Below are 26,494 nucleotides of genomic sequence, written 5' to 3'. Positions count from 1 at the left end.
CTGTAATGTTTGATCCAATGTTTTGCATATGCAATTCATTTTTTTGTTGTCCACCAAACAGGTTGTGTACAGTAACGACATCTTTGCCAAATTTTTTACAACTGGCGTTCAGTAATGTAACATTAGTTCTTCATGATTCTCTCCTGCAACTTGTTTTCATTCACTTATTTTTACTATTATTTTGTAATTGTATTTCTATTCTTATTATTATTTTATTCATATTTTTATTTTTGTTTTATTATTGTCTTGTATATTTATTGTGTTTTTTACCAACAGGAAGAAAAGATAAATACAAATAAATAATTTAGCTAAGAAATAATTATAAATTTATATATATTTGTTTTGTTTTTTTTGTTTGTTTGTTTGATTATGTACCACGCCCCAGACGGCTTTTGCCTTTTCATTTCTCTTACTCTGATGCCCTCCACATACACTCCTGTGTGTTTGTGTGTGTGTGTGTGTGTGTGCGTGTGTGTGTGTGTATGTGTGTGTGGTAATCTCAAAACGAAAAGGAAAAAATAAAATAAAATGAAAGAAAAGAAAATATGAAATGGAAGAAAAATAAATAAAAGAAAAGAAAAAATAAAATAAAATGAAAGAAAAGAAAATATAAAATGAAAGAACAAAGAAAAGAAAAACAATAAAATGAAAGAAAAGAAAAAATAAAAGAAAAAATAAAATAAAATGAAAGAAAAGAAAAAAGAAATATAAAAAAGGAAAGAAAAATAAAGAAATAAAGAAATGAAAAGAAAAGAAAAAGAAAAGTCAGGAAAAAACCAAACCCCCCTCTAGGTGGCGCCCTATGCGTCCACCTGTGTCACCTGTAGGAAGATCCACCACTTCCCAATGACAAATCTTCACACTGCCTTAAAACAGCTCTAATGTTAGAAACATTAAATCATGTTCTCAGAACAGTCTGACCAGTAGCTGCCAGGCTTTAACGTCCGCAGGTCGAGGATGTTGGCAAACACAGGAAGTCTGTTGACTAATGTTCAGGGCAACAACAGTGAACCTCAAGTGTACCTCTTCACACTGAACAGATTTGCACACAGGATGGCTGGACGTGCTGCGAGGCTGCTGCTGCTGCTGCTGTTATCTTTGATCACAGCAGGTGAGTGAGACATAAACACAGTCTCATCTCATGTCAGTTTCATAATCTTATCTTGAAAGTTCTTGTGGAAAATCTGACCCGTGTTATCTTCTATCACCAGGTGTAATTGGAGATGATGGTCTGATATTTGCTGAACGGGTTTATGATATTACATTCCCATGTGAGGACAATTTAGTCTGCTTTTATATATGGCAGCTCAGCACAAGCCAGAGCAGTGATCACATTGCTATAGTCAGTAATGGAGAGATCCAGACTGCTGCATCAGAGGACCAGGACTCTAAATGCACTCTGCAAATCACAGATCTAACAGTGGAGGATGTCGGACGTTATCGCTGCCAACAAAGGCCAGATGTCTTCTCTTCTGACATCAGTGAGTACTGAGACTGTCAAGATTAAAGTGTGGGTTGATACAGAATTTAATTCACCTGATGACAAAGCTGTGCCAAGGACAAATAAATAAATACAACGTTTTCTTTCTTCCTTTCAGCCCCCACAGCCATGCCAGAGTTAAACCTCATGCCTGGTAAAACAGTGTCCCTGCAGTGTATTCTCCTCTCCTACGTAGAGGACGGACAGTGCCAAACACCACTACACCAGGTCAGCCTGACGTGGGTGGATGAAGCTGGCACTGAAATACAAGAGGACTCCCAACATCAGATAAGAAAGGATTCTTCTTGTGCTGTCACTCTGACTGTCACACTTAAAAGTCCTGAAAACAAGAAGTTTAGGTGCCAGGCGACAGTGGACGACGAAGTCCAGACTTCAGTGGAGTTGCGGGTCCGAGTCCCAGGTCTGTATGACTGATCCTAACAAGAAGACTCCACCAAGGTGTTTAAGGCAAAGAATTAATTACAACAACTTTTTTTATTTGTAGCTCTCAAAGGGAGGGGAAGAGGACTCTTCATAGAGCTGGAACCAGAAGATCAAGGTACAGTTTTATTCTCAGAGACCAGCTCTGTTGCTCATACAGCCTATATATTGACTTCTTTTGTGAAGATGTGCTTAATAACTAAAAAAAAAAAAAATCCATGAATATATGGATAACTCTACCAAGACAGCAAAAAGTCAGAATTTTTGATAATATTCCAGCTAATTATTTTTTAAATCTGCATCACATACACGCAACACACAGTTTGCCTATGAAGTGGCCTAATGTCGACAGAGGCACTAAATAGTTTCCAGTTCATTTCAATTCAAATATTAAAAGAAGAGTCTGATATTTTGTCTTGCTAAGACTTCAGTGTAAAGATTGCTGCTACTCTCATATTGGTCTGTTCTACATGAAGCTGGAGGTCAGAAATGGTTAGCGAAGCTTAGTATAAACTAAACTTAGGATGATCACAAGACTCTTATTACTGCAAATAACCCACCATTAAAACCCACCCTGCTGTTTTTAGATGTCATTTTTAGTAGCCTACATATTAAACACATACATGTTGATTCCTGAAAAGGCCCCCAGGAAGTGCGCCAGACTTCAAGGCCATTTTCGTAGTGGTAAACTAGTGTAATTACACTGTCACATAAACCCTTTCAGCCAAAAAAGACCTTTTCCCATAGACTTACAAGGTGAAAGAAGAATCTGTAAATCAGTGGACACACTTTTTTGGGTGTTACAACCCCTGTGAAATGACATGTTTCACTGTCACGATTTGATCCATTCGGTCCAACTATATTTCTAAAGTCTAGAAAAGCCGGAAGATTAAATCTTTTTATCCCCATTCAAGTAAGCTGAGTACAGAAGACGAGAACGGCCATGTATTTTTTTTTTTTTTGTGCACTGTTATCTCGTGATAACGAATTCATTATCTCGATATAACAAAGATTGTTTTCCTGTGATAATTGTCAAGTCTGATGATTGCGCACTGGTTAATGTGATCGTCTTGATTTCAGCCTACAAGAGCTGCTCTGGTCCTGCCAGATGCCTCCTGCTGCTGCTGTTATCATTAGTCACACTTCTACTGTTATTATACACATATGATTATTGTCACATACCGTATATTTCCAAATAGCAGGCAGGGCTGTCCCTCCTTGAGGCAATGAATGAGAAAACAAAATGGGGTCAATAGGGCTCATTTGCCAGCTGAGCACTAATCTATTTAGCCATTCGGCTGGTATGTTAGCAATAATCATATGTGTATAATAACAGTAGAAGTGTGATGATGACAGCAGCAGGAGGCATCTGGCAGGACCTAGAGCTGCTCTTTGGCTTCATGCCCCACTGAGCAACGAAATAATGGGGTCATTATCACAAGTAACCAGTGCACAAAAAATAAAAATAAATAAATGGCTAGTTCTCATCTTGTTTGCAGCTGAGGAGTTAAACTAGCAGCTTAGCTAACCCTTCGGCTGGAAAACAGACAGTATAACAAATAGCTCAGCCGCTGTATGAGAGTGGTAGCAATATTCTCACTGAACACCAAAGAAGTATATTTCCCAGAGGATGGTTAGCATAGCTTAGATCATCCTTGGATCATCTCAGGATAATTAGGCTACAGCAGCTGAGCCCACTTTGGCTGCATGCCCTGCACTGAGCAACTTTTTGACATGCAGTTTTTAGTAGCCCTATTAAAGCTGTATCCAGTTTTATTAATGTCTATTCCTGAAGCAAGTTGGCTGCTGTCCCCTTTTTTACAGGGTTAGCTAAGCTACGCTAACTTATAATGGCTGTAGCTTCATATTTAGCACTCTCAAACTGTTCCCCTAAGGTTAGATACGGATTTGGAGGACTTTTCTCAGTCATACAAAACATTTCTGGAGATACACTTATTCACATACTACGAGTTCAATGTCATTATTGTCTTCTACATATGAAGCAGGCATGAGCTAGCCTAACCTCAGGATAATGACAAGCCTACAGGAAGTTACTGTGCCCGACATTACTCCTGCACATAACATGTCATAAAACCACACCCTACTGTTTCTACATATACTTTTTAGTACATATTAAACACATGAAATACTACATGTCAGTTCCTGAACCAAGCTAGCTGTTTCGTCCTGTGTACATGGTTAGCTAAGCTAAGCTAACTGGCTGTAGCTTCATATTTAGCATACAGACGAGTGTGAACACTCTCTTAAACTATTCCTTTGTTAAGATAGGGTTTAGAGGACTTGTTTTATCCGTACAATTTTTTTTGGGAGACACTTATTTCACTGTCTTTCCAAGAATTCAATAACAGGGTTGCTTCTACTCTCATATTTGTCCATAAAACATGAAGCTTGAGCCAGGAGACAGTTAGCTTAGCTTATTTTAGCTTAGCTTAGCATAAGCTAGCCTAACCTCAGGATGAGTGTAACTTAATGTCTAACTATTCCTTTATGTTTAGATATTAATTTGGAGGACTTGTTTCAGCTATACAAAGCATTACTTGACAAATTAAATGACTGTAATTTGCATTATCAGGTGGCAACCAGGACACGATCGGCGTGGCTGTGGGGGTGGTGGGATGTCTGGTTTTGACAGCGCTGGTTGCATTGTTTGCTGTGAACAGAAGAAGAACAAGTAAGTTCTCCTAAACTTCCTGAACCTATAGAAGAGGTCTGTTGAAATCCAAACCATGGAATATTGTCTCATACCTGTGCACAGACTGGCCCACACACACACAGTCACCTCCAAACATGTGTTTCCTTGCACAAGTGTACTCTGTGGTCTTTGACACAATCTCTTACGTGACATGTGCTACAACACCTTACAAGTTCCGTTTTCACTGTTCGTAACATGATGGCAATTGTAGAGTCACATAACTGAGCTTGAGAAATCTGCACCAACATGTCATTATATTTGTGGTTATGTGAACACAGTCGTAGTAAAACTTTTTGTGCTTTCCTATCCAGGCAGCCAGCTGCCGGATGAGTCTTGTTACACCATCAGTACCAACAATGTGAGTCAACTATCTTTATATATAGAGCAAAATATTTTGTGCCATGTGTCATTTTTCTAAGTTAATGAGCATGTTTGTTTTCAGATTATGAACGAAGAGGACGTGATCTACGCTGACATTATTCTACCCGTGGCCCCTGACAGAGTGTGGGTCCATGAGTCCACTGAATACGCCTGTGTCCTACACAAATAGACTGCTATCCAAAATATAACCTGCAGCTTGTGCTTTCTTTATCTGTGAGCTCCAACTGTGTGTTTTAATACTGTGATTTGCTCCACACCATCCCTGCACTGTAACTATAGTTTGTAGGCTACTTAAATCAGGAACAATAATAATTTGAATAGTCTACCTCATTATGTTTTACTTCTCTTTTATAGATATTTCAACAATGTATTTTCTCTCTACCAGAGGATGTATTCACTGAAGTTTGTGGGGTTTGTTATTTTCTTTGCAAAACTGTGTTCAGGTCTATAATAAATCAAAAGATGACAAACTTGGCTCTTATGACTGCAGTTATTTTACTAAACAAATCTCTACAGTGGTTGTAAAGAGAAATATATTACAATAAACCAACTTTGGTGTAACCTTGTGTTACATCTAAAGATGAAATGTGTTTCTTTTGGAGTCTGCAATGTTATTTTCCTGCATCATTTAACTGTACAGTATCAAGGTCAAGTACACACTCAAATGACAATCTGAATATTCCCCCTTTCAGTAAATTCAGGCTGGCATTAACTGCACAAAATCCAATTTGAGATATTGGAAAAGCTGGTTGCAGTGAAGATGAATACACCAGTGAGAGTAAATTATACTGACAGCAACTACAGGTGTGTGTATTAAATGGTGTCCAAAGCAGGTGGAGGACAACAACGCATTTGTCAGTCTAATGTTGTCATTGTGTGTTTCTACAAATCACAGATACTTTAAATTTGCACATTATTATGTAGCAGCGTTTCAACAACTGGTGTGTCTGTGTCACTCTGCAGTTACACCTCCAAAACACTAGTCGGCGTCAGAGGTTTCTGTGAAGTGCTGTAAAGTTTAGTTGATTCAAAACACACATTAAACACACATTAAACATGGCTTAATAGAGACAGTTTCAAACACAAGTACACAAATCAGCTTCACTATAACTCGCAGCATTCACAGACAAACACTTGTCTTTATTTGGACACATTTTCCCCACAAATACAACATGCTAACGTTATTAGCACAAGCCTATGGCATTTTACATTGTATAAATTAGCCCAGCAGCTAGCAGAGATTTCCTCTACTCATATGAAGCCAGGGACAACAGCAACATGTAACAAAGGTAACGTTACAAAATTCAGCTCCATTACAGCTCACAAGGTTCACTGACAAACAACTGTCTTATACTAAACACGTTTTCCAAACAAATACAACATGTTAACGTTATTAGCACAAGCCTATGGCATTTTACATTGTATAAATTAGCCTAGCAGCTAGCAGATTTTTCCTCTGCTCATATGAAGCCAGGATAAATCACACACAAGACTTAAAATGCTATTTTAGTGGAGACTTTATTGTCTTCACAATTTATTGTTTCTTATCTGTGAAATTAAAGTAAATAAAAGCTTTGTTTCCACTGAGGGAAATGGTTTCAGCTTACAGAGAAGTGAATAGTGAAGTGCAGTTACACTTCTGGGGAGGTGCACGTCAGGCTACAGTGTAGGTTAGGACGTGGATTCAATGTAGAAGTATGAATCCAGCTTAACGTGAGGTTAGATTTAGGCACAAAAACCACTTGGTTGTAGTAAGGAATTGCACAGCCCCAGCAGGAAAAGCAACAACGTCTAAGTAAAAAACAAGTATTTTCTGTTGCACTGGCCCTGCTGACAGGTCGCTACAAAAATCTAATGTTTGGAGCCTAAAAAGCAGCTGGAAACTGGGATGACTCGCTAAAACAAAGGCAGTGTTGTTGTTTGTCTATCTGGGTGACACGCCATCCACCATCCCCTCCAGCTTATATGTATTGCGTCACTTTAGAAACACTGATATGATGTGTTTGAAATATGCAAATATAATGTACTTGTGGTTTGAAAAAATGTACAAATCCATCATTTTCTATTGACAGCTGGGCTGTAGAGGAACTTGCGAGATGTGCTGGTAGGCAACATGACTGACAAAATGAGAAACACACAAAGAACACAGGGTTTGTTGCATAAAATCTCAACCAGCCACAGAGTATTTTTGCTTTGTGGCTGGTTGTTTAGTGACATTATATTTTGGTGATGGTGCACTGGCATTCAGTGGCACCATTTCAGCCAAGCTGACACAGCCAAACACAGCATTTCATCCTGGACACAAACCTGCTATTCTGCCTGTGCAAACATGCTGAATTAAATCTAGTTCGGAGCTGGCTTTAGTCTTCAGCTCTTTCTTCTCCCCCCTGCCAGTACACACACACACACAATCACACCTGCACACACACACACAGCCACAGCAGGTGAGAGACTGCCGGAGCCGGTCCCAGTGTTGCCCTATTTGCATTTTAAATGCTTGCAGCCAGCCCACTACTGTGTTCACAGTGCAGTGCAGCACAGCTAATCTACACACCTAAGGTGTGTGACTGTCTTCAGCCAAGAGTCTGAGGGGGTTGACGTGATGGTGAAGACACAAACACACTCTGATCTGATGTTTTCAGTGTTTAATTTGCTGATGATACAGTGATGGTTGGTTGGATCACTGGAGATGAGACCAAGACCTGTAGGTGTGTGGAGGAGTTTGTTGACTGGTGTTGCATCAGTTTTCTTCAGCTAAATACCAAGGAATTATTATTTTACTTTGGATTTAGCAGGAGGACACCAACAAGTAGCAACTAAAGGGATAGTTTGGATTTCTTTAAGTGGGGGAGTATATATGGGGCTGTAGTGTCCATAGTTAGTTCATTACCTACCTACAGGCTCAGCAGCAAAACATAATTTAGCCTCCTAAAAAGAGCCCCACTCACGCTATATAGAGAGTATTTCCACCACTTTACCTCTTCATCAGACTGCCCATTCCAATGGGAGGCTGTTAACTGCTTCAATCCTCATCTACGCTCTCATCTAAGCCACCAGACTCCATTAACAAAAACAGTAATTTAAGCTCTCTGAATAAAGGGGCTTCTGGTTCACCACAGCCTCAATCAGTTAGTTAGTTTATGTTATTGAGTGACTTTTGTGAATTTGAACTAACCCTCTAAAACACCAAAGTCACACAATAACAGACACAAACTGACTGATGGAGGCAGCAGTAGACGAGCAGCTCCTGTGTTCAGCGATATTAAATATTAAAAAAATTCTCAATGGAGTCCGGCTTTGAAGAGCTTTGAAGATTTTTTGTGCAAATTTACTCTGATTTACTAACATTTCATGAATGAGACACATTTCGTTTTGTCCTTTATATATTTTATATATATATATATATATATACATGTATATATATATATATATATATATACATGTATATATATATATATATATATACATGTATATATATATATCTTATAGAACAATTCTTGTTTTATTTCACTGATGTTTCTGTTCTATTTATTTGGCATTGAACCCTTTTTCTTGTCACTAAATATGTTAATTATTTAAAGTGTACATTAAAGGCACTATGTGTAACAATTTCAGTTGTTCTTTAAGACAAACAAATTTTGCACCCAAAAGTGTGTCCTAGCACATGTGTATTTATGTCCATCAGCATATCTAAGTATGTCCTTAAGCTCCGAAATTCTTATTTACATACACACTGTGACCGGTGTCTCATCATGTACGTGCGCCATCTTGAAAATACAGGTAGGTACAGGGACATACTTGAAAAATACGGAATCGCCTTTCGCGTTTTCACTTGTCGGTTTCCGCCTGCAGGTAGAGTGACGAAAAGCAGCAGCAAGCAGGCTAGTCACAAGTGCTGGTGCATTTGAAAAAAGGCAAAAAGGCAACGTGACCGGCAATTTCAAAAAACGAGGGTCAGCATCGTGGTAGCCTTTCCCAGGTGGAGAGAGCTGCTGAAGGAGAATCACAGCTAACAGCGCCGCTAACAGCTGTTAGCAACCAGTGCCGCTAACAGCTGTTAGCAACCAGTGCCGCTAACAGCTGTTAGCACTGTCAATGCTGTTAGCGGCACTGGTCGCTCACAGCTGTTAGCGACGCAGTGTTGCGAGGAGAGGGATGAGGTGTGTGAGGTTGAGCCACTTGTCAGTTGTCAAAGGACAAGACGTGATTGGTTTGTTTCAATTTACACCCGCCCCAACAGTCCTACGTTGTAAACACAGCCAGCATGGTGAGGAGGGGGTTTGTCAACTCGCGTCGCGTGTGTCTGTGTAGGAGCCTGAATGAATACTCCATGAAGTATCGGATGACATGGTTTCATCAGTGTTATCATAGCTTTTTGGTCCACAGCGGCTACCGTTGTTGTAATACGCGTTTGAAACAGTGAGGCGCTGTAGAGTGCGCTATCCGTTTGAATGCAATATACGATCTCAACACTAGATGGGAGAAATTCCTACACAGTGCCCGTTTAACGTCGTTTTCATTTGTCTTTTCTGTCAATGTGTTTTTTTGTCTTGTAGGGCTATACCTATATATCACGTGGTCTGTGTCACATGACCCTCACATGAGCTCTTAAATTGCACACCTGTTTCCAATGCATTTTACACCCTGATGGAGACGAAACACGCTGCTTTATCCATGTATTAATAAAGGATTGTTACCTACAGTCAGAGTGCCTCAGATGCACTCTTGGACTTTTACACTGAGTGAGTTTTTTCTCTTTACTTTATCTAGGAATAGTAACGGATGAAAACTGTCATGGGACTCAACGTATGTGTCATTTACAGGAGTGGATTACGACAATTATACTTGATGCAGAAGCTTCAAGCATCAGGACAGAGGCACAGGGTACCACCTGGAGCCCAGAGATCCTTCATACCTTCCAGCACAGCTCTGTGAAACACATCTGACACAGTTTTTTGTACTTCATTCTTGATTGATGGTGACGATGTTGTGGAGCACTGTGTTGTTAAATGTCTGTCTTTAATTGCAGTGGGTTTTTGCTGTAGTTGTATTTGCCTGACTGTTGCCACAGACACAAAGTTTCCAAAATGATAACTAAAGGAAGCAGAGAGGCCGTGCGAGGATATGTTAGAGGCCCTTGATACATAGCTACCACATGGCATGGATCTGCTCGGATGTGAATATGTTCATTTCCTTGATTTCATCCTTCACAAACAGGATGCAAAGGTTGAAAGCTGACAGGTCGACATTTTCCCGAAATTTGTCGAAGGCATTAAAGTGAATAGAAGATGAAGGCAGAGAGGAAGTGTAAGAGAGCAAGAGCCACTGGTGAGCTGTGAAATGCTTTAAAGGTTATCAAGGTACATAAAATGTCTCTGAACTCATACTCAGAGCTGAGGATCTGTGGATAATGTATCATATTCATAATTTGTACAGCGCTGAGACTACTGTATATTTCAGCAGTGAGACGCTGCTACAAGGTCAGAGTACTGAAGTCATATTGAATCACCTCTATTCATAAATTTTAATAACAGCTCCATACCTGGAAGTCTCTTGGGCCCTCTTACATTTAGCTACAATGAAATCACCAACTGCATCATTAGTGTCTTTTAAAGGAGCTGTATGCAACATTCAGGGACGAATATAGCAGCAATCCACTAGTTGCTATGTAAAGACATGGTGGAGTGATGACGTCCTGAGCAGAGAGTGACATCACACTTTCTGTGACAGTCCTGCTATGTGTGTATGTTCTGTGTCGAAACAAAGCTTTTATTTACTTTGACTCAACAGATCAGAAACAATAAATTGTGAAGACAATAAAGCCTCCACTAAAATAGCATTTTAAGTCTTGTGTGTGATTTATCCTGGCTTCATATGAGCAGAGGAAATCTCTGCTAGCTGCTAGGCTAATTTATACAATGTAAAATGCCATAGGCTTGTGCTAATAACGTTAGCATGTTGTATTTGTTTGGAAAACGTGTTTAGTATAAGACAGTTGTTTTGTCAGTGAACCTTGTGAGCTGTAATGGAGCTGAATTATGTAACGTTACCTTTGTTAAATGTTGCTGTTGCCCCTGGTTTTATATGAGTAGAGGAAAAGTCCACTAGCAGCTGAGCTAATTTATACAGTGTGAAATGCCATAGGCTTGTGCTAATAACGTTAGCATGTTGTATTTGTGGGGAAAATGTGTCCAGATAAAGACGTGTTTGTCTGTGAATGCTGCGAGTTATAGTGAAGCTGATTTGTGTACTTGTGTTTGAAACTGTCTCTATTAAGCCATGTTTAATGTGTGTTTAATGTGTGTTTAATGTGAGTTTTGAATCATCATCTGTGTGACACAGACACACTACCACACAAGTTTAGATGCCCGCGGCAGCTTGGGCCACATGCGTAAGCTACAGCGTAGGCTCTGCATAGAGTTGTTGAAACACTGCTACATAATAATGTGCAAACTAGAGGCTGACATTTTTTCAGGAATCCCACAGGTCACGTGGTTCCCATGGGATTCCCACAGGATGGGAATGAGTTTCACTATTTGTCACGTGATTGGGACGGGATGGGAAAAAAAGTCAAGGGGAGTGGGCGGGACTGGGAATCATAGTCAAGTTTTTCTAAAGTAGTTGAAACTAGCTCCCCCTCCAGCAGCTGCTCTAACACTGATGCTTCAGTATTAATAATCTAATGATGTCATATATAATAATATCAGTCAGAGGAACCAAACACTGCTTCTACTGCAATACTTTAACGACATTTTTCTCTCTCAGAACTGGTTCTTATGACGTGTTGTCTGACCACATCAGAAATCAAATGTGTTTATCATTCTGAACAGCATCACAACAGGTGGAGTGAATGTTAAAATAATTAGGCAATAAACATCAAAACACAACATTGGGTGTCATATTTGGGTTTATATTCAACTAAGGCAGGCACTGTGTCATCCATGTACTGTATTTTTTTATTTTTTTTACTGTAACTGAAACACAACACGGGAGCGGGATGGGACGGGAGTCATCCTCTAGTGCAAACGTAACCTATCTGTTGTTTGCAGAAACACAAGATGCCAACAGACACTTCATTTCTTGCTTTCTGGTGAATTTTATGCAACAATTTGTGGCGTTAATGTCTTTAATGACGCCACAGTTCTCTGCTCCTTTTATATTTACTTGGGGGACAAATGCACAGGTTCTATGATCAGTGAGGGGGACGTGTTGTTCCCTGCTTCCCCCCTGAAATCTGCGCATATATGCATGATGTGTTGTGAGACCCTGAGATCATTAAAAGCAGCAATGTGAGCATCTTCTGAGCAAACGTAAACGCTCAAATCTGAACTGAGGGCACAGAAAATAGGACACTTAATATTCCACTGATTGATAAATTGCCCACTGCAGATAGAGCTCCTTAAATAAAAGGAAAAAGGTGTTTAGGTGGTTTCAGTGTGACCCTTTCTTTGAGCTTTCCTCTGTAACACGTCGTCATCCTCATTTCAAAATGTACAGTAAATGTAAAGTTATCTCACTGCCTGTATTTCAACAGACTTCCAGAACACTCCAGGTCAAAGGTGGCGAGTAAGGGAAGCTCAGTTTTTATTCACACACATATTACCATAGCTTTTAACACGTGGGTGCCTCTATGCATTATCTCAGCTCGCTGTGTCAGAGAGGTGAAATTGTGCCTGTTCTTTTGTCAGCCCCCCCGACACACTCACACATTGTCCAAATACCTGATAAGCCTCCAGGTCAAAGCCTTGAACCTCAGTGAACTCAGGCACCAGCTTGTCTGTGAGAGTGCTCAGAGTGGACACATCAGTGGGGGCCAAATGCTGCTGTCCCCTGTTGTGTGTGTGTGTGTGTGTGTGTGTGTCTACAGTAGAGGCAGTGGGGGGTTGGGGGACAGTCGCTGGGATTGTTGTGCGTGTGTGGAACAAAAGGCCTTGATTACTGAAATCCTGCAAAAGGCAGGAGAGGAGGTGTTAAAAGTGATACAGTGGAGCAGACCTGGAGCTCAGGGGCCCCCCTCTCCTCTCATAAAGCTCATGTCCACACCCTGTCTGCACGTATCGGCTCTAATCCACAAACCCGCCCTTACATTGCATCGCAGGAAAACAAAATCAGTTCACGGTGATTGTACAGGAAAGTTAAGTGCTGCAAAGGGTCTGATTTTTCCGTGTTTTTACAGAAGAAATATGTGTGCGACCACATAAAAGTAGTTAATTCATGAGGGAGAAATAACCCTGACTGTCCTTTAATGCACTTGACAAATAACCTTGATAGTGACCTGTTGTCATCTGCAGAAAACATATAGATAAAAGCTAAAAGCACTGATACCTGTTGCCTTACAAGTCTGCCTCTGTGTTCTGATGGCCCTCTGATACATTGGCTTTTGTTAACACTTCACATTGAAATTGACCCTGGCTGTGAGGAGGAGGAGGAGGAGGAGGGGAGGAGGGAAGGAAGGAGGTGTCTCTCGACGCAGAGACAAAAAAGCGAATCGACGAGTAACACTTTCCTGCAGGGAGGTGCTGCTTATCGCTCCCAGAAATCTCTGCACCGGCTCAGCGGAGGAGGACAGGACGCTCCGGAGCTGCACGCGCACAATGGACTAAAACTCCCGGAGAGAGATCAACACTATCAGCTGGCCCCCGACACAAACAAGAGACTTCCTTTGAGTGCCTTTCTTCAGTCTCTGGACATTCAGGTGAGAAGTTACTTTATCTTAACATCGTTTTACGGTTCAGCAGGAGCGATTTGTTACTTTTAATTTAAGATGCGCGCTTCATGTTCTTTTAAAGTCCCGTATGAACTCCACATCAACAGTTTAAACTCGGCAGGTTCAATTTAATGTTTGAAACTACAGAAACCTGCAAATAAATCACGTAAGGCCGGAAAACAAGCCAAAATGATTGCGCAGCACAAAGTAGGCCGTGCAGGTAATGACTTTGAATTTGATCTGAGATCAGTTTAAACAACCCAAGTGATATTCTGCAGCTAGTGTAACGCGAGAAAGTTGAAGCACACTACAGTTAGTGACTTCCTATCAAATGTGATGTGCTTTAGGGGTAACTTTAAAGGAACAGTGTGTAAAATTTAGAGGATTCAGTGGTGAGGATTTCAGATTGAAACCAGCTGAAACTTGATTCCACAGATTTTCTTCTGTGTTTCTTGTTCAGGAGGAGTTTACAGGGAGCCGAATTATCCACTGGGGTCTCCTCATCTGAGATCAGGTCAGACCAAGTGATCAAAATCAGTAAAAACACAGAATGAAGCAGTTTCACGCTACAAATCAGTGTTTTTCTTATGAGGTTTGGTAAATAGGTAGTAGGGCTTAGCATGTGCTCACCTTATTTCTGATCCAGATATTCAAGAGGCTTTACTGGGAGCTGGATTATTTGCAGAGGCCTCTTGCTCTCCAAAACATCAAACCTGTTGATTTATACTGGTAAAAACACGGATTAAAGCCGTCTGCATTGTTTTTTGGACACCACCTTTTTTCTCTGATAACTTAGATCGAGACATTTAGGAGGCATTTAATGTGAGCTGAATTATCAGCAGTGATTTCTTCCTCTGAGATCAGGTCAGGTCGGGTGATTTAAAGCAGTAGAAACACTATGAAGCAGTTTCACTTTACAAATCAGTGTTTTTCCTATGCAGTTTGGCATGTAGCAAACAGGGCTTAGTATGTGTTGACTGTATTTGTGATCCAGATTTCAGGAGATTTTTACTGGGAGCTGAATTACTCGCTGAGGTCCCCTTCTCTCCAAAACAACAAACCTGGTGATTTAAATTGCTAAAAACAGAACAAAGCAGTTTCATGTTACAATCAGTGTTTCTCCTACACTGTTTGGCACAGAGCAAATGGGTCGTTCGCCCAGTACATGCTAATTTATGCTCAGCTCTGTTCTCTGATAACTTGGATCAAGATATTCAGGTTTTTACTGGGAGCTGAATTATCAATAGAGGCCAATTTCTTTCCAAAACAACAAATGTGATGATTTAAACAAGTCAAAACACAGACTAAAGCAGTTTCATGTGACAAATCAGTGTTTTTCCTATGCAGTTTGGCACATAGTGAGTAGGGCTTAGTGTGTGCTCACCTTATATGTGATGTAAATGTTCAGGAGGTTTTTACTGGGGGCCGAATTATCCACAGAGGTCTCTTCTTCTCCAAAACAACAAACCAGATCATTTAAACTAGCAAAAACACTGAATAAAGCAGTTTCATGTTACAAATCAGTGTTTTGCCCATGCTGTTTGGCATGCTGCTCGCCCAGAGCCTGCTATGTGTGCACACCTTTTTCTGTGATAACTTACAGGCTATGCACTCACCTTATTTCTGATCTGGGCGCTCAGGAGGTTTTTACCAGAAGCCATATTATCTGCAGAGGTCTCTTCCTCCAAAACAACAAACCCAGTGATTAAAACTGGTTAAAACACTGAGTAGAGCAGTTTCACAATTCAAACCAATGTTTCTCCAATGCTGTTTAACATGTAGTAAAGACGGCTTCGTATGTTCTCGCCTTATTTTTGATCCAGATGTTCAGGAGGTTTTTACCGGGAGCTGATTTATCGGCAGACGTCTCTTCTCCAAAACAAATGGCGGTTTAAACCGATAAAAACACTGAATAAAGCAGTTTAACGTTAAAAAATCAGTGTTTTTCTGAAGCTCTCATCACAGAGGGATTGCTGACTTTGGTGGCTAACTAAAAAACCCAAATCTAGACCCAGTGTTTGGTTTGTCCGCTCTGGGCTGCTGTAGAAACATGCCAGTGCATCATGGCAACGTCTGCAGACCAGGAGTTGATGTAGACATAAACAGCTCGTTCTAAGGTAATGAAAACATGCCGAGTCTTATTTTCAGGTGATTATACACTAAAGAAAACATACTCATTATGTTATACTCCATTCATGCCAATATATGCATCTTAATCCTTCACTCTGGACCTTTAAACAGCCATTGTTGTTGTTGTTGCAGAGATTGAAACAAATATTTTAAACTTTGATGGAACAGTTGAGTAACAGCAACAATGCATTTCAGTAGTTCTTACAGATCAGTTTGATTCTTGACTGTGCAGGAATCAAATCTGTTGCAGTGAATTAGGAACACGTGAGAAGTGTTGATTAACTGCAGCGGCAGTGTTTTGATTAAAGCTGCAGCTGTTGTTTGAGTGTGGATAGACCACAGTCATCTACATAATCTATTCTCCTGGTAACAAAGAACACGTTTCCTCAGCCTTTTCCCTTTTGTTTTATACCTCTGAACTTCTCAGAGTTATCTGAGCTTCCCTCTCCTCCTCCATTATCTTAACTCTCCTCTTCCCTCCAGCTCCCGTCACATCCCCAGGCATGATTCAGAGGAAGGAGGTGGTGCTGTCTGTGCTGGGGGAGCTCCAGGAGGCCACAGAGAGCTCCGGCCTGGACGCTCTGACCAGAGTGGCCCTGGAGGTGGATCAGGTCCTCGCTCCCTTTCAGCTGCCAGAGAGCCTCTGTCATGATTTCCCTGAGTGGGCGGGTGTGGATGACACGGCCCATGGCCTGTACCCGCCTGATGCACCCGTGGGCCTCCTGCCTCTGAACTGTAAGGGAGAAGGCAACCTGCTGTTTGATGCCGTCAGCATGCTGCTTGTGGGCAACACTGGACTCAGCTTGGAGCTACAGGTGAGCAGTGATTTTGGTCTCTAGGGTCCAAATGTGTTTCACTTAGAGCATTAATACAGATTCTTTCGAGCTGTGTCGTAGGACTGATTTCATTAATTTTGTCCCCACAGGTCCGGACAGTTTTGGAGATGGTGCTGTGGAAGAGATACTACCTGTCTGGGATGATCGATTCCAAAATGATGCTTCAGGCTGTTCGCTTCAGCCTCTGCGCCGAAGAGTCTGAGGACATGCTCAACCTGCCTGTTACAGTCTTGGAGGCCATCTTTGACGCAGATGTCAAAGCATCCTGCTTCCCGGGCTCCTACGCCAACATGTGGCACGTGTACGCGCTGTCATCAGTCCTGATGTTTAACATCTACTCCATCTACCCCATGTTCAACCACAAGATCCGACCCTATTTCAACCGCGTCATACGTCCAAGGACCTGGCCGAAAGACTGTGAGCCACTAACCCTGCACATCATGTGGTCTGGTGCGATGCAGTCCGAGTCCTTGTTCAGGCCGAACCACTTTGTGGCGCTAGCCCAGAGGAGCGACCTCACGTTTGGGAGCCCTGACAGCGAGCAGAGGGCGTCGCCGACCAAGAGCGAGGAGCTGCTGAACCAGGACTTGCAGCTTTCTTACGCAGGCCTGAAGGGAAAGTACAACATCACCAAGAGAACCTTCTACCGCTGGAAGAGGCAGACGCAGGAGCACTGCAAAAAGTCTGCAGCCAGGTACGAGGCAAAGTATTTCCTGCAGGCCTGCTACTTGGAAGGGAAGCTCATCCCTCTGCACCAGTTCAAAGAGTTTTTCCCTGAGATCTCAAGGTCGTCGTACTACAACTGGAAGCACGAGCTCCTGAAATCTGGAGGAAACTTCTCCACCTCGTCGTCAACCGGAGAGATAAGTCCTGGAGAGAGCACGGAACAGGAAGCCTGGTCTTCACCTGAAGCGAAACAGGATGAGCCGGAGCACCACGACAGCGTGGCCAGTATGTTTGGCCTCAGCCTCGGCAAGCTGGATCTGGAGCGGGCCCAAAACGTAGCTCACATGCAGGAAGCTAAGCGCTGTCTGCAGAATTGCATCACCATGAACGCCTCCCTCCCCTTCAGGGTCTTCAAAAGAAACTTCCCAGGGATCTCCAGATCGACCTACTACAACTGGAGGAGAGAAGCTTTGATGTTCAACCGCGGTTACAAAGGGAGCGTCGGCAGCAGCGAGGACAGCTCAGACGCCGACAAGAGCAACAGTCCCAAAAGTCTGTCGCCAGTCCTGCCTAACACCAACCAGCTGTTTGCACCTAGAGCGAGAATCTGCAGGCGGAAACACAAAAGTTTCAGGCGGGCCTACATGAGTAAAAAACAGCTCAGAGATGTCGCAAAGCTGCACATCCAAAAGTCCAAATGGTCCCTGACCAAGTTCAGGCTCAAGTTCCCGTCCATGTCCCCTTGTTTCTACTGGCTGTGGCGCAGCACTCAGAACCGCAAGAAGAAGATGCTCGCGTCCAGCGCAGTGATAAACCTCCCACAGAGTCTGGAGAACGCAGCAACAGAAAACAAGGTCACGGAGAGGAGTGCTGAAAGTAGTCAGCACGTGCATCCGTTTGTTGAGAGTCCTAAATATCTCCAAACTTCCCCCATGCCCTCCTTTGATGCCCCACTTACAAAGCACGCCCTTCACCACAAGGCACCCATAGACGAGCGGATGTTTGCGATGGATGTTGTGGCTCTGGCCAACTTCAAGGCCAAGGCCAAGCTGTTCCTGCAGCAGCGCTTCGAGGAGAAATCATTCCCCACATTTAAAGAATTCAGGTCTTACTTCCCCTTCACCCCTCGCTCCACGTACTACATGTGGAAGCGAGCCTTGCATCACGGGGTGTCACTGGTTCATGGGTGACTAAACAAAGGGCTTTCTGACACAGCACGGGAGCTCTGTTGAAGAACTTCTGGGCCCCGAACGCCTCACATCTCTCCTTCTGTGCATTTTACTTCAAACATACTACCTACACTATTTGACCTCATGTTCCAAAGACTGTGACGTACTCTTGCTTAGCATCTAAATGCTTTGTGTCCCCCCTCTGCCCCACCACCACAGCTCATTCCTCCCTCCTGGACATTTGCACGTGTGTGAAAAGACACTGAGCCGTGGGCCCGTTTAAACCCTGCATGTTGCCCTGCAGGCAGAAGGCAGTTCAAAGCTGTTGTTTGGTGGCTTTCTGTTTGAAGCCGATTCTCCTCCATTCTCCTTTTAATCCTTGCTAAGCATTGTACCCGGGGTCCTTTATTTTTTCACTTTTCATTGTAGTAAGATTCTTATGCCTTAAATGTATGTTTTTGTTGTTGATGCTTGATATTAATCCGGGAGAATCCTGGTGTGTTTTTTTTTTAATTCTTTGAATGTAAATAGCAGCCGGTATTTGTTTTCAGAGATGAGTTTACTCCCTCTCGTTCAAACATCCTCTGCAAACAGGCTTCCAGTCATTTTTTTCTTTTCGATTATTGAATGTAAACACACTTTATGCACCAAAGTTTTTGGTAGTTTTGTCGAGGTTTACTGCTACTTCAAAAATACCTCCTTTTCTACCGGTGATGACCATGATATTAACTGTGAGTTTTCTCACACTCACACTGTATTTGCACTAAAATAGTTCCCATTACACTGTTGAATGTATTGTCTTAACCATCGTGCACCCTTTGGTTAGGTTTCAGTGCTATCTTTGAGAAATGTTTACAGGGTTTCTTTACATGGAAACTGAATATAAATGAAGATGTTTTATTTTTGTACAATCTTTCACTCCAGAGCTACCTACTGCCTCGGCAGATTGGGAAATATCTGCCTTGATAAGCTATGTTTGTCTGCTGCTGTTCATTAAATGAAGTTTGACCTCTCTTCAATGAGAGCTGCTGCAGTAACCACCCGAAACAATAGATCTTGGTTTACATCTGTACTTCCTGTATTTATTTTTATTTTTCATTACACGTCTGTTCATACTGGCAGCCTGCATTATAATCAGTTTGTAGGTCAAGAAATCTGTTCAATAAACCGTCGTCCAGCATCAATCATGTGCTTCAGTCTTGCTTCTCATTATCATGGGTTATTTAATAATGGCACGTCATGTCAGCTCATTAAAGGCACAGTTCATCTCCAAGATGAGACAGATTGTTTTGGTGCTGAAAAAACTCAACATCAATATCTCTTTCCAGAATTCATGACCTGGGGCCTGTATCACGAAGCAGGATTAATGTCTTAGCGAGGTAACTTCAGGGTTAACTCTGGGTTTTCGGTCTCACGAAGCCGGTTCAGTTCTTATCGGGGTAGATCACCATGGTAACTTACTCTGAACGGCTATCCTGCTCCGGAGCAGGGTAAGTTCAGGGTTGAATCTGATCCTATAAAAAGCACCACCCACTGGCCAATCAGCTGTTGATGGCTGACAGAAATGCAGCCCAGTCATGACGGGAAGTTTAATTCATTTGATTGATTTTGATTTGAAAGTTTATTTTGAACATTAAAACAGAAAAGAAAGCAACAACAACAGAATGAAAAGATTGTTCAAAAAGGAGTGGAAAGAAGTGGAACTTTCATCCCAGCCCTTCATAAGAAAGAAACTGATCATTAGCGGACACTTAATAGCACCATTAATTAGTGCCAACATTTTGTTTTGTTGGAGGAAATGATCCCTGTTAAAGATAATGGGCCTAACTGACAGCTTTGCTGCTGGAAATGTGGAAAGTAGCCTATCATGTCTACACTTCATGGTGTTTGAGGGATTTTCCTTTTTGTTTTTAAAGAGGGACACTAGGTATATTTCTGCACAGCTGTTAATTTCTAACACAGCTCAATATCAGGATGATTTTATTCAGACTATCAGTTTGGTGTTGATATGATTTAACTGTGGCGTCAGCTTTAAGCTTTATTGTAGCATATATAACGTTATGACAAAGAAGACCAGTTTATCAGACGCAATGATGTTAGACGATAATTGTAATACACGCAGTTCATCTGCGCAGCATTGATTTCATGGGATTCAAGGGTGTGATCAGTGTCAGATGTACAGGTACAGGTACTGGAGCTACTTGAACCAGTGATGAGTCATTTAACCTACACATCATTTTATTTGCTGCCTTGTGTTGTCTTGATTTTTCCCTCTCTCCTCCTCTATTTCTTCTTTCCTCACCCGTTTCTTTTTCTTCACTATCATGTGATGTCATTGATGTTTTGACAGGAATTTCTTTGATAAGCTTTTAGTGGCTTCTAACCTCTCCAGCACTTTTCTTTTTTTAATCTTGTAAATGTTATACTGTCTGTTTTTAACATTATGTGCAAATACACTAATCTAAACTAAAACTAAACATTATTCATCCCGTTATGCGTTGCCACGCATGTTTCCTCCTCCTGCAGCTGCCACGGTGTTGGCCTTTTCTCTAATGTTGCTTTTCTCCTCCTCATATTTTAGTAGAATTAATCTCTGATCCTCACATGAGAAATACTTTTTCCCCTCACATACGGCGCTCTGTGAGGACGCTCAGTGACGCTGTGCTTCTCTCATGATTGTGATTGGTCCACTGCGTGCGCGTTCACGGCTCTTGATAAAGCAACCCTGGGTTGAGTTACCGAGTTCACATCCAGTGTCGTGATACCAATTATCCTGATTGCCATTCTTAGGGTTAGTCAACCCAGGATAGGTTGATCTCGCTTCGTGATACAGGCCCCTGGTTACACAGACCTTGTTGCGAGCAGTTTCATGTAGGAACTATTTTCTTTCTACAGAACTACACCCACCCGAATAAGGTGAATCAATGTGCAGAAGGAAGCGTGCATCTACTCATGGACAAGAGGCTCTTGACAGCAAGAGATGTAAACATTAATGGCGTCCTCTTTGGTTGAGCTGTAGCCTTAGTTAGCTCAGTAGTGCTAGTGGGGCTGCAACGATAAGTCAACTAACGATTACTTGGCAGACAGAAAAATAATCAACTATTCTGACAAATCAATAAATTCTTAAAGTAACTTTTTAATGCAAAAAATGTCAGAAAATACGATTTTCCTACTTCTCTCTGTTTTATATCACAGTAAACTAAATGTCTTTGGTTTTGGACTGACAGAGCGAGACATTTAAAGACATCAACTTTGACTTTCAGGAACTGGGACGGATATTTTTCACTATTTTCTGACATTTTTAAAACTGAACAAAGAATCAGTTATAGAGAAAATAACAGGCAGATTAATCAAATAAAAATCAAACCAAAACAATCATTGGTTGTAGTCCTAAATGCTAGCTAAGAGCTAGCTAAAAGTAGATGCATACTTCCTTCTGCACGGTGTTACAGTTGGTGGGTGTAGTCTAGTAGAAAGAAAATCCTACATGATGACATACCAGCTCATGATTTCTATAAAGAGACATTGATGATGCGTTTTCGGTGCAATCCGGATTCATTACATTGGAGAGAAGACAGACAACCTTACAGCTGATATCTCCAACACTCTGCAACTTTTTTTTTTTTTTTTTTTCATTTTGAGGTGAACTGTCCCTTTAAATTTTACTTCCTATCATCACTTGATCGCTGCTCCATTTCTTGAACTCACTCGTGCTCTCAGGTCGTTCACACACTCTTTGTCTGGCTGTTTCTGGAGACCTGACAATGAATCTTACAAGAAGTCTTCAGCCCTCACCCCAGCAGTGACACTAGTGGCACTCTGTACTTGCTCAGTGTGTGCGAATGATGATGTGAAGGGGTTGCAGCAGCCATGAATTGTGCGTTAGACCAATCAGCATTATTCAACACTGTAGACTTCACCCGATACCTCCACAGTCTCCCAGCCAGCAGGCACTGTTCAGTTCCTGGGCCAGACTGTTTTGTCACTGGGAACTATGGCAGATAAACTACATTTAGCCCCTGGTTACTCCAGTCATATGAAAGTAAGGTTTCTGATATAGTTCCTGCGCCCCTGGAAAGGTTCCTACAGTAGAAACTGGCTATAAGTCACTAAGCAAGAAGGTGAAGGAATCCACCTAATGGCATCCTCTTCAGCTGAGCTGTCACGTTAGCTAGGTTAGTGTTGTTAGGTGAGCTAGCAGTAGATGCACGCTTCCTTCTGCACCATAATGCTGTTGGTGGGTGTAGTTCAGTAGAAAGAAAACAGTTCCTGCATGCAGCTGCTCACAACAAGGTCTGTGGAATATCGTAAGTAACCGGGTCATGATTTCTGTAAAGAGACATTGATGTTGAGTTTTTCAAATGTATTTTTTGGCACTTTGAGCACCACAAGCTGAGTGCCATCTAGTTCCATTATACTGGAGAGAAGGCAGACATCTCTACAGCTGATATCTCCAACACTCTGCAGCTCACACCAGAACAGTCTACATTAATAAATGACACTAAAGGTAAGAAGAAAATATGTCTTTTTGATTTTGGGGCGAACTGTCCCTTTAACACAGACCATGCTTGATAAACTGTTGAAGCCACCAGTTGTTTTATGCTCCACATTGTCCAGAAGCAGCCGCTGAAATAAGTCAGGCAACTGTAAAACATCTGCAATTTTCCCAAATCAATTGCTCTTCCTTCCAAGCCGCTGCATCCTTGTTCTGGCTCAAGTGATACCAATAAGCACTTCTAATCTTCTGCCCCATCTGCTGCATCTTGATTTGATTCTCTGGTGGGATAAATTAGACAGCTTAACACATTGCACATTAGTGTTAAAGGTCTGCAGTACGTTATGACCCAGAAGACATGTGGGGCCTTGCCAAGTTAATTTGTGTTGACAGCCAGTGTGCTGTACAAAAGATAAAGAAAGAAAAGGAGCAGAATCACTGAGTGTAACCACATCCACATGTGCAAACAAGGAGGTCAAACCGAGCCAGCGGCGAAAGAATAGAAATGAGCTCAGAGACCAGTTTTGTGGTTTTTGCTCGCTGCCTTTTCTCTATTTAGCCATTGTGCTCATGTTAATGAAGGTAATGGTCAAGAGTAGGTGGGATGGAGTGCAGGGAGAGGGGGAGGGTTAATTGTATGCATGGGGATAGAGGTGTTGGAGATAAGGCCAAGAACATCCAAGAGTCTGGGGGAGGGCTGGAGGTGTAGAGAGAGGAAAGAGGGGGAACCATTGTTTTGATTCCACCGACTGAACTACTTAGTGTATTTAGAGTCAAACGTTCCTGTGCTGTTTCTCTCAGTCTCCTCTGTGTCTACCTGCTCTGTATTTATTGTACTGTAGCTGCTCATGCTCAGGGACACACTTGATTATATGCCAGTAACAGAGAATATGTGATTGTGTAGTGAAACTTCTCAAACTTGGTCCTGACATTGGCCCATCAAGCAGAACAAACTGACGAATGCTCCAAGGTGACTTCATTATTTAAAGGGAGAGTTATTCCCAACAAGCACTCTTATGTCTGAGTATTTTTGTACAACATGCAGTTCAGTTTGACCTGCACTGAACCCAACTGTTGTATATTATATCCACACATGAGCAATGTCAGCTACAGTTACTGTTTAAATTAAGGGCCTGGTTTTTTTTCCTTGTCTGATTTAACCCTTTGAAACCTCAGCAAAAAACATGGAGAGAAGGCAATGAGCAATGAAATAAATGACCCCAAAATCTGCAAGAAATTAGTAAAAAGAGAAAATGGAGAAACAAGAAAAGTAGTTGAAAAATAATTTAATAAAAATTAAAAAAAGAAAGAAAAAAGTTATAAACAAATAAGGAAACGGCCTGAAAAAAGTGCTTCAGAATTCTAATAATTCTGTACCATATTTTTTTCCAGTTTTTTTTTTTTTTAAAAAGTAATGTTTTGAAATCTATTCTTTTTTGCAATTTGTTGGACATTTCCTACAAAGTTGCTCATTGCCTTTCCCCCATGTTTTTGAAAGCAATTGCACTAATTAGCTCAGGGTTCAACGGTCTAAACACTTGAGAAAGACGTCTGGCAGCAGCACAAGAAAAGTGATGTCGCTCCAAGTTTCAGAAGTGTTAAAGGACAGTTTCCCAATTTTCAAATTTGTCCTGAAACAGCACTCACATGCCCATGTGGAAGTCAAGGTGAATTTATTTATAGTGCACATAGCTACACACTATACAAGGACATTTAAATATAATCAAAAACAGTAAAAAACAAAACAGGCAAAATAAGAGAACATAAAAACAAGAAGGTGATGTTAGTTCAAGACCAACTAACAACACAAGCAGTTGTCTTTTAGGAAGTCATTGTTTCCCTAACCCTCCAAACGTCGGTCTTAGGCAGCGAACCGTCACTGGGGATAGTGTCATAAAAAGCATGTTTTCACTGAAACATTGCTGTTTTTCCCGCCACAATTGTGCCCCCAAAACTGAATGTTTTAGACCAAAACATGATCTTTTCCTGACCTTAACCAGGTGGTTTTTGTGCCTAAACATAAACACACGTTATTTAGTTATTTATTTGGATCCCCATTAGTCACTACCAAGGTAGCAACTACTATTTTTAGGGTCCACACAAGCAAACATTACTTCACAGAGGAAAACAAATACATAATTAAAAATCCAAGGAAGAAAGAAACAAAACACAAACAAAAAACAGGAAAACTACAAAATAAAACAAAAATGAACCAAAAAAACAATATATTTAACACAAAAATGTCAGAAATAAGTGGCCATTTTAGTGCGCCTAGGTGGCGCTAGAGAGCACATTTTGGCACTTTAGGGGTTCATTTTTTCATTTTATAAAATTTTTCGCCAGGTCTGACATGCGTGCCAATTTTGGTGAGTTTTTGAGCATGTTTAGGGGGTCAAATTCCAACTCAAAGAGGAGCGGAAGATGCTGCGCAGCGATGAGTCGGGTCCGGACATTTTTAGGCAATTCTGAGCAACAAGCAGAAGAATTGGAAGACATTTAGGAATTCAGCAACACAATCTGCCTTTTGCATCAGCTGAGGCTTGAACTCACAACCTCTGAGACTAAGAATCAATTTCTATCTCACTGAGCTAATTAGTCAGAGACAATTCATGTGTAGCTTCACAAACTGACTAAGCCAGACGTGCAGGTTTAGCAGCTGTCCATGCATGGAAAAGCAGATTTCACACCACTGTAAAAAATTCAGTTATCGAAACAAAAATCTGAAAATACACATGTTGCATCTAGACAGCATGGAGATGTTGGTAATTTGTTTTTAAAGCAATGATTGATTTGCTCCATAAGTGAAAAACTGATGTTTAAAATTGCCATTTTTACATTGACTCCAATTGTTCACATTAGAGCAAAATTCAAAATGCTGTCAAAAATTCAGTTTTTGAGATAAAATTCTGAAATTTGCCACACATCATCTACCATGACTCTAGAATTTTGTCTTTTTTTTCATGAACATTGAAGATTTATTTAGCAAGAATTTGCATGTATATGTTTACAGTACCGTTTACAGTCAAACATTTTGATGCACTGTAGGCTCAATTTTTGATAAATCAAAAATCTGAGAAACATAGTTTGTGTAGGACAGTCTGAAGATGCTCTGTAGCAAGTTTGGTGTCAACTGAGCAAAAACTGTGGGAGGAGATAGGTTTAAGAAGTTTTACAGTTTTTGAAAAAACAGAGTGATGAACTTCATAATTTTTAATAGGTTTAAATGTACAAAAGTTTCTTCAGTATTGGGGCTACAGTTTGGTGAAAGTGTGAAGTTGTAGCACGTATGGTTGATTTGTTATGAATTTTCAAAGTTTTGAACTTTAGACGCTTGCTGTAGCGCCACCATCAGGACTATTGGCTTGAGTTTACAGCTGAGGATATCTGGCATGAGACTGGACCTTTGTGCAAAGTTTGGTGAGTTTTCACCCATGGGAAGTATGATTTCCTCGCAAGAAGAAAGAAGAAGAAAGAAT

General features: G+C 41.3%; 2 protein-coding genes across 3 annotated transcripts; both read left to right on the top strand.

Moving 5' to 3' along the window:
* Positions 1–877: 877 nt before the first annotated feature.
* LOC125897297 (uncharacterized) lies at positions 878–5,476 on the top strand. Its single transcript, XM_049590526.1, has 7 exons — positions 878–1,111; positions 1,212–1,481; positions 1,599–1,901; positions 1,986–2,039; positions 4,515–4,613; positions 4,946–4,992; positions 5,077–5,476. The coding sequence occupies exons 1-7, from the start codon at positions 958–960 to the stop codon at positions 5,182–5,184; spliced, it is 1,035 nt and encodes a 344-aa protein (XP_049446483.1). The 5' UTR covers positions 878–957; the 3' UTR covers positions 5,185–5,476.
* An 8,008-nt stretch (positions 5,477–13,484) lies between these two features.
* On the top strand, positions 13,485–19,690 carry vrtn (vertebrae development associated). 2 transcript variants are annotated; one of them, XM_049590489.1, is made up of 4 exons: positions 13,485–13,710; positions 14,183–14,236; positions 16,336–16,667; positions 16,778–19,690. In XM_049590489.1, the coding sequence occupies exons 3-4, from the start codon at positions 16,356–16,358 to the stop codon at positions 18,542–18,544; spliced, it is 2,079 nt and encodes a 692-aa protein (XP_049446446.1). In that variant the 5' UTR covers positions 13,485–13,710; positions 14,183–14,236; positions 16,336–16,355; the 3' UTR covers positions 18,545–19,690. The 2 variants fall into 2 exon arrangements, with proteins under 2 accessions (XP_049446446.1, XP_049446445.1); XM_049590488.1 differs by lacking the exon at positions 14,183–14,236.
* The last annotated feature ends 6,804 nt before the right edge of the window (positions 19,691–26,494 follow it).

Source organism: Epinephelus fuscoguttatus, linkage group LG11 (assembly GCF_011397635.1).
Source record: "Epinephelus fuscoguttatus linkage group LG11, E.fuscoguttatus.final_Chr_v1".
In the NCBI taxonomy this organism is placed as follows: Eukaryota; Metazoa; Chordata; class Actinopteri; order Perciformes; family Serranidae; genus Epinephelus; species Epinephelus fuscoguttatus.
Note: the sequence above shows the minus strand (reverse complement) of the source record. Positions and strands in the feature narration are given on the sequence as shown.